Below are 9,468 nucleotides of genomic sequence, written 5' to 3'. Positions count from 1 at the left end.
TCTACTCTATCTAATTCTTTCATATGGTCATTATTCATTAGTCGTATTTGGGCTCCCTTTCTGAACATTAAAAAAACCATGTTCAGATTTTGGTATCAAAATTGGGCCATGGTGGTGTAAATGTGGCCATTGTTATTGTTGCTGCATTATTTTCCCTGAATCGTCATAGTTCTCCGAAGTTCCGCCATTCTATCTCTCTTTATTTAGAGGGTGATTTCCCTCTCGGTGTCTGTAGTCGCAATTCGAATTTCTGATCCCTCTCACCTACCAACTTAAGGGATATTAATCTTATTACTTATTGATAGCCGTCAATATGGATCCCTCTGTCAGAGTGACTCTTCCATTTATTATGGATGTCAGAATCAATGCCATCCTAGTAGATCTTTTCTCATTTTGGTCAACCCATATCACATGCCTTTGGTCTTCTCTCTTTTCTTTTTCGTAGGCCGCCATTCCTCGTATATCCCCATGAGTTAATTTTAATATCCTTCTCGTAAAGCAAGCTCGTATCTGAAGGCATGCTGATATTTCTTTTTCTTACAGCAGCAACTAAAACTTGAGCCACACCAGTGACTGGGCTGCCTCCAGGAAGCTTGTTTCTATAGAATGGAGTCCCACAGAGAAATATAAGAGTGGAAATAGCCATGGCCACTGTAACTATCCCGAATCCAAATCCCCAACTTATGTTCTCCTGGACGTACGCAATAACTGTAACTGCTAAGAAAATTCCAGCAGAGAGGCAGCAAAACCAGTGATTAAAGAAAGAATTCTTCTGAAGCATTTCACTTTTGTCTTCCTCGTCAAACTGGTCTACACCAAAAGGCTCCAGAGAAGGTTTGTGGCCACCCACCCCAAAGGATATCAAATACAAAGCCAAGAAATAAACAACATCATTTTTCTTCAAGGCTGGGAGAGACACTGACAGCGTCAGCAATAGTAATCCCTGAAATCAACATTTAATCACAGTCAAAGAGATTGAAGTATAAAGGATAGGAATTTTGAATTTATGTCTATGGTAGATTTTGGGATATTCTCTGAATCCCTAAGCAATCAATATAAAGATAAAAAAAGATTGCATAAAGCTGTGTAAAATTTTCAATGTAGATTTGGAAATATTTAGATAACTAATTCTAGTTTTTGGAGTTTTGGTATATTTAGATAACTAATTCCAGTTTTTGGAGTTTTGGTGTTTGGAATAAATTTATAAATAATCTTATTAGGTTTCAAATCTCTAGAAACCATAATACAAGAAGTTACAAACAACATGAAAACAAGTCTCATCACCAATTCCAACTCCAACTTCTAAAATTTAAAAAAATAATCACCAATTCCAACTCCAACTTCTAAAATTTAAAAAATTAAATCTACGAATAATAAAATATTGTGAAATCTTCACTGAAATTATTAAAGATGATCTAATTTTCAAACTTGTAAACTCACCAAGACATAAGCGGTTGAGGAAATGAGGACCATCTTGTAACGTCCAAAGTAAACATCTGCCATAAACCCCCCTATAAGAGGCATAACGCATGTGGTGCCTACCCAGTAGTTCACATTTTTTACAGCAGTTGCAACCCCTTCGTCCAACACAGTGGTTAGATAGATGATCATGTTTAATGCAATCGCAACGTAAGCGAGAGCCTCGCTGAATACAAACACTGTTCACAATTCATGCACAAATGTGTGATTAGTTCTTATGAAATCTCTTTGAAAGGCCTGGATTCTGAACACACCGCATGATAATAAAATTACAGTTCCTTAAGTGTTTTTTTTTTTAATGATAGATGGACTGATCATCCAAAACTTTTTATAAATTTATACCATTTTTATTTAGAGTATGATAATATAAAGAATATAGTTATAAAGTTTTTGATAATAGGTCGAGGGATTGTTCAAATTATTCAGATTGTAGATTTAGAGAATATTTTGTAGTCTCAGGGAGAGCAGAACTTATTCAGATTGTAGATTTAGATAATATTTTGAAATCTATAAAAAACCATTGGATCAATTGACCTCTTTAAATGAATTCCAAAATATTCTAGAAATATATAATCAAAATAAAAAAACTAGTAATCACTCCACGACAACATTAAATTGTTTTTACATTTCATATAAAAAAATAATATTAAGCTAAAAAATACTTACCAAATCCAAAAATAATATTAAGCCAAAGGATACTTACCAAGAATGAAAATAGAAGCCTTCCCACTACCAGATTTTGACCTGAGAACGGGCCTTCATGAAAATAGAAGCCTTCCCACTACCAGATTTTGACCTGCGAACGGGCCTTCCTCTGACATCTACTGGACCATTACTAACCCAATCTAATTGCTCATCTTCTCTTCCTATCTCTGGTTGCAAGGGTGTCTTCCAAAACTCCACCCATTCCTTGAAAGGTTGGAATTTCATAACTATCCCTCACACCACCAAGTTTCAGACTGTTCTAATGAACAAGCTAGCTGATCTTCCATGTATGGAAGTGGTGATACTCGTTTATATATATAAAAACTTGGACTTAAAACAGATCCATGTGAGAATCCTCTACCACAGTATATTGTGGTAGTTACACGTTGAACCTAATTATAATACTTGCAGTTGGATATGATTTTGCTGAAATCATTTTCATGTTATAGTTATGGTTGGTTATTCATGTGAAATTTGAATGTAAAGGTTATTACTCTAACGGGTTTTCTTTCGTAATAATTCTTCTAAACTCGCTATGTAATCTACACGCTTTATGCGCATATACATTTATTTTATGTTTTTTTTGTAAATGTACATATATTTTATATAACATTCATATTATGTATATACCTTCTAACACATTCGTTTTATAATTGGTTTTCAGTGCATTCTTCTTATAAACTCATATGTTTGTTATTTGCATGTAATCGTCATTACTCTGACGAGTTTTCTTTTGTAATAATTGTTATAAAATCGCTATGTAATCTACACTCTTTATACGTATGTACTTTCTTTCATTTTTGTAAATGTACATATATTTGATATAATATACATAATATATATATACACCTTCTAACACATTCATTTAATTTCATAAAGTAATATTTTGAAAAGAAAGAACATTAGTTTACTATTTCAGAATTCTGATACAATACAAGTCTAATATGACTTTTTCTATAATTATTTGCTTATACTGCAAGAAATTTCGTTTTCTAGTCTTTTGCTCCTACCCAATAAAATTAAATAAACAATCTTAATCAACTAAACAATATTTTTACACAATAATTTGTGTACATCGACTTTTTGTTAATTTCCCGTACAGACTCTCAATATTTGATTTCCTATACATATTCTCAAAGTACATCTTTATTTTATCATGTCATGCTAAAAATAAATCAAGCTTTTCAACAATTTAATGATCTAGAATAAAAATAGAGCAAAAAAATATATTTATAGTTTTTATTTCCTGTATACCTGCAAAAGATTCACATGGGATAAACTACTTTGTTATCGAAGAAGTGTTTGTTATCGAAGAAGTGTTACAGAGTACGCTGAGAAATGTTTGTTGTCTTACCTCGGATGCAGGTCAGCTGGGAAAGAGCAGATCATGAGCTTTGAGAAACTGTTGTGGTAGCCAATACCCATATTTTGTGCAAATTCTCTTTTAAGTCTAGCTTAATCCCACCATTTTCTTAGCCTTGTTGTTTGTTGCCTGGCGCAGTAGAACCACACCTCATTGCCAAACACCTGTGTTGCCAATGACAGGAGTCTTTGCCGCTACTCTATCCAAGTAGGTGTGGATGGGCCACAATGAATCCAAAAATCCCGCCAGCGACTGCATGGTTTATATTATAACTATTATTTTGCGGGTGGAAATGTTTATCTCAGATACTTTTATTTTTTCACTTCCTTAATTAGTGTTTGATTTCATATCCTTCCTGATTTTGACTCGTCATTGCAGAGCATAAGTACGAGATTGTTAAACGATTGCATGCTAGAAAGCACATATGTGGAATGACCGGCGATCGTGTTAATGATGCGCCTGCCCTAAAGAAGGCAGACATAGAAATTGTTGTTGCTAATGCAAATGATGCGAAAAAAGCATACATATATCCCTTTCAATCTTGCTCAATCCATTTGCTGTTACGTATTTGCAATGTACCTGCAGACCCCGACAGGGACTACAGCCACGGGCAGTGGCTCCTTGTTTCAAAGGGCATCCCCAAATGGGATCTAGGTTGGTTCATAGAATTTTATTTTTTCTAAACCCTCATAAAAAATCATAACAAAATGATGGCAAATTAAAACACTCATTCAATTAATTTATTTCTAGAATTTTATATATTATATATATAAATAAATAAAACAAAAAAAACAAACAAACAAACTTAAAAAATAATTTACTAAAAAAATAAATTTATTTTTTATAATTTCTTCTAAATAAACTAAATTTTTATATTAATTAATTTAATTTTCAAAATTTTATAATCATTTTTTAATCAAATTTAACAAAAATTATTTTTTATTTTAAACAATAAGTATAAAAAAAATACACTTTTATTAAAGAATTATTATTATAAACTATAAATTTCATAATAAATAATCATTTATTTTATAACAAACTAAAATTATTATTATAAATTATAAATTTTATAGTCAATAATCATTTATTTTATAAAAAACTATTATAAATTATAAATTTCATGATAAATAATCATAAATTTTATAAAACTGTTAGGTAGTTGATAATGTTTATTTTTATTTTATATCTATATCTATAAAATAAAGAAGGCAAATTTTAAACCAAACCAACCATCATATTAAAACCAAAATTCCAAGCCACAGAACAAACAAAGTAGATTGTGTAAACGCACATTTGTTGCAACATGAGATTAGATTTTGCTCAGGTGTTTTCTTCATATTCATCAATGGCTTAAAAGTTCCATTTTTCTGTGTGCCGCCTTTAGTTAAAAAAATTGGTAGTAGTTACCAACTTTTTTTTGGTAGTAGTTACCAACTTGGCGACTTGGCGACTATGGGAGAGATTCAAATTTCATGCCTCCATTTTAGAAATGTCTCTGTCCTTTTACCTCCTCTAATATTTTGGTATCTGCAAATGACCTTTCACCCAAAATCTAATAAATTCTTATCTGCATATGACCTTTCACCCAAAATCTAATAAATTCTTTGCAGGTTTGTGTGGGTTTTCACTGTGTCCAGGTCTGAATCTGTGGGAGCATTTAGGACGATGGGTTCATAAATATCCGCCAGGACGATGGATTCATTGATCAAGGACTAAACTTTCCCAAAAATTTTGCGTGGGTTTTCACTGCGTCTAGGTCTGAATCTGTCGGAGCAATCTAAAACGATGGGTTCATAAATGTCCGCTAGGACTATGGATTCATTGATCAAGGACTGAAACTTTCCCAAAATTCTGCAAAACTTACCGGAACGTGTCAAAATATAACTGGTTTGAAGGGCGAAAATAAAGATCTTGGATTGGGTGGGGCAAACAGTGTTTGCTTTTTTTTTTCTCATAATAAAAGCGAAAATATTTTTTTTACTTTCTGTTATTTTATATCTCTATATAAACGGATATAAGATTGAGGTGTAAATTAAAGTTTTGTAATTAGGTGGACTTTAATTTCTCTTGTCATCACTATTTTTAATTTGTTAATTCAAAGTATTATTTTACTATTTTTAAATGTAACATCACGGGACAACATCTCTCCCATACTAAGTTGTAGAGCGTCTCTTAACGTAATTAATTTAGATTCAATATAACTTAAAAAAAAAACAACAACAACAACTTTATTTTTTTTAAATTTAATTTATTACTAAGTTATGAGATTTTCAAGCAATTTAAATTTAATATTTATAGCAACTCATACCAATTTAAATTAGAAATTTCTATCACTACGGCTGAGGATTAAAAAATATAAAATAAGACTTGTGAAGTTACTTGTAATCAGGGCTTTGCTCTATTAGAAGTTCTCCCTTAAAGAGGGCATAACATTTTGATGTTATTTTGGTTTTTTATTTGTTATTGTACTAGTTTAAATTTAACTCTTTTTAATAATAAATATGAGTTAAATAATACAAAAATGATATTGTATTAGATTTAAACTTTTGACAAATAATATATTTGATTATTTGTTAATGAACAACTCAAAAAATATTATTTTTTCCACATACTTATCACGAGATAGTCACTAAATTTCATGTTTTCCCATTTCTCATAGTTAATATTACATCATGTTCACAATTATAAAGACATGTCTACTTTAAATAATTTAGTTATAAATACATAAAAATAGATACTTATTTTACATATTCTAAATAGGAAACAAAAATGCATCACCAAATCTATTTGAAAGTGAAGCAAATTCCTCTTAATCACCATGACAAATGCGGTGTGCTTGATATGTCTTGCACGCACGGGAACAAGCATATTTACCACATGCATTGTAAAAATAATATTTAAAAATATAGTTATAGCTCAGTGCATTTGATAACGTGAACGTTCTTACCGATGCGCAAAGAATATATGTGCGCACCGGTGCATAAGTGTGATGCACCGCTATAAAAATTTAAACTTGTAAACCAATAGTGGTGCACCATACATATGTGTGCACCAATGTCGATGCGGTTGCTTTTTATAATGCATCGGAGATGGTGCATCACTATGTTATGATTTTGTTTTTTTTTTAATTGAAAGTTATGTTTCCATATTAATAAATACATTTTTCATTTAATAAAAAAAATTGTGTTATGTATGAGGCTGATGTATTTTATGTGTCAATCGTGTAACAGAGATGTCAGTAGAGGGAGCACCAGCGGAGCATGAGAAAATGGCGAACCCATACAACATGGTTTGACCTTAGGAAGCCAAAGAGAGGGAGAACACCTAATTGTTGTCCTACAATGCACACTCCAGGTGTCTTACCTAGATCTCTTAGGTCCTCGCTACAAACCGTCATGGTGCCATGGATTTCAGAAACGGAAGTGTCAAAAGTTTATACTTTCTTAAACATTGTTGGGTAAAATGGTAAAATAAGAGTGAAATTAGAAGGAAGTGATATGGATAAAAGATATCATATTAGGGTTTTATGGGTCTTATTAGTCACACACCAAACACCGTGAAAACTTGCAGCTGTGTGTTTCATGCCATAAATGTCTTTTATTGATTTTGAACTAAACAAGAATAAAAAACATGTGAACTGATTAATAAACCAATAAGTATCTAAATTGAGACTAAATCTTCAATGTTATTTCTAAATTCACTATTTTATTCTCATTTTCCTATTTGAGAAGGGTTGTGACCTTGAATCCTTATTATCATAGATATTGTACACAATTCAAAATACTTAGTTTTAAGTGTAAAAATGTTTCCACTGCAAAAAAAATGTGTAAAAACATTTGTGAACCTTACCAATTATAATAAAAATTGCCAACAAGATGAATAAAAAAACAATATAATTAGCAAAATAAAGAAATAACACAAATACATATCACTCTCCATTGTCATCACCCTGATTATCTTCCTCGCTTGGCATGATAACATTGTTGTTCTCAAAAATATGTTTTGATCTAGGGTTATGTCTTAATACGAACCACCAATTCCTATCCAACACATCTGGGTAAAAAAACACCTAGTTGTAGTGTTTTGGAAAAACATAAGGCTCCCTAGCTTCATGCCACATCTTTCTAGAGTTTATAGATATCATCCCACTATCGCGATCTTCCTTTACATTATTCCGATCAAAGGTGTCCCACCACTTGCACCTAAAAATAACACATTGGAACAAAGAGAAGTCCACTTGAATGATCTCTTATATATTTCCAACGTAACCTAATGTCCCACGCATTAGGTTTTGATCACGGTGGCTAACACGACTAGATTGGTCGAACTCGACTTCCACTCCACAGTCTTATGTCATCCATCCATAATCGGCATCCTCCGTGCAAAAATTATGTCCATTCCCACATAAATGGGAACAAATGCACCTATAAAAAAGTGAGAAAATCTCAATGTCATGTGTCTCATAACCCGAACATAATTAAAAATATAAAATATATGTAGATGTTACAATTGAAAGGTGCAGTATGAAGTTAAAATTGTACATAAAGAGATTATAATTACCAATTTGTTGCACCCAATCCCTATGTTTAGCGCATCCTCTTCAACATGAGGGTAACGACCAGATGCACAATATTTCTCTATAACTTTATTAGAAACCCAACTGTTAGGGCATGTCATTGGCATATTTTCTTTTAAATAATCAGGATATGGCATGCTTCTACCATTCAACCATTTAAATTATTTCTTGTCATTATCACATTCCCTCCTCTTCTCTTCATACAATGCAACCCACGGTTGTGTCACTTCCATATTGTAAAGAATGAATTTGTTGATGGCTTCGCTTTCTGAATTCACTGATGAATTCAAAACAACATATATATATATATATATATATATATATATATATATATATATATATATATATATATATATATATAATATATATGAGATCAAAATATTCATTAATATGAAGTTTAGTGTGAATAGTTATTGTGTAGTAATTTGACAAATGATAAGCATGCACTTACTATATCATGTACCTCTTTCTATTTGTCTCGAGAAGCCCCCCTTCTCTTTTGTCTTCATCCCCTTCATCATCCCAAATCGTCCCACCTGGTGTGTTTTCGATCTGCTTCATGTACTCACTGGCATAATACAAAGACTCATACGATATATAGCCCTCTGCCATAGACCCCTCGAGTTTTTCTCTTTGTCGAAAAAAACCTTTCAATTTATTCATGTACCTCTCTAACAAGAACGTTCAACAAAAAGAAATGACCCCAACTAATTCAACCTCATCTACTAGGTGAATTAGAAGATGAACATGCAAGTCCATGAAACTTGTCGACATCTCCTTCTCAAACATACAAACAATCTCAGCTATCTCTTGACACCACTATGGAATGTTAGCCATATGACTCTCATTTGATGTGATCCAACGTACAAATGTAGATAATTTAGTTATTGCATGTCGTTGGTCTTGGGGGAAGTCATGGTTCACACACCCATGCATGAGCAAAGGATAATGAAACTGCACATTAAATAGTACATTATACAAAAACTAATTATAAAATATCCCATTACATAAAAATAAATAATAAAACTATTTTTTTACACACATACTCTTAGAAGCTTCAAATGGTCATGTGATTTCAACCTCGACAAATGGTCTTCCACATAGAAGCAACATCGTAGTGAAGACCCATATAAATAAGGCACCCTCACACTCATTATAACTTCTTTTTCCAAAGAAAAATCGTATGTATTTAAGATATATGGGACATCACCTTCTTTGAAATACCAAGACGAACCAACCTCTCCTCTAGTTTCTTGTCTTGGCCAATGTTTCTTTTTAGGTTTTGAAAAAATAATATCTCTACTAATAGCCAATTTGTCACTTTATTTCAATGATATGTGCCTCC

At 32.0% G+C, this 9,468-nt stretch overlaps 1 protein-coding gene across 1 annotated transcript; it reads right to left on the bottom strand.

The window, feature by feature from the left end:
- Positions 1-397: 397 nt before the first annotated feature.
- On the bottom strand, positions 398-8,735 carry LOC149247001 (protein NRT1/ PTR FAMILY 5.6-like). Its single transcript, XM_089443068.1, has 4 exons — positions 8,587-8,735; positions 2,183-2,235; positions 1,441-1,658; positions 398-943 (listed from the first exon to the last, which is right to left on the bottom strand). Exons 1-4 carry the CDS (start codon positions 8,733-8,735, stop codon positions 398-400), a joined length of 966 nt encoding a protein of 321 aa, XP_089299194.1.
- Positions 8,736-9,468: the final 733 nt, after the last annotated feature.

The sequence above is a fragment of the Pinus tabuliformis genome, chromosome 7, assembly GCF_031772625.1.
Source record: "Pinus tabuliformis cultivar Carrire ecotype Pingquan chromosome 7, CPIR1, whole genome shotgun sequence".
Lineage (NCBI taxonomy): Eukaryota > Viridiplantae > Streptophyta > Pinopsida > Pinales > Pinaceae > Pinus > Pinus tabuliformis.
The sequence above is the reverse complement of the archived record's forward strand: the minus strand, read 5'-3'. Positions and strand labels throughout refer to the sequence as shown.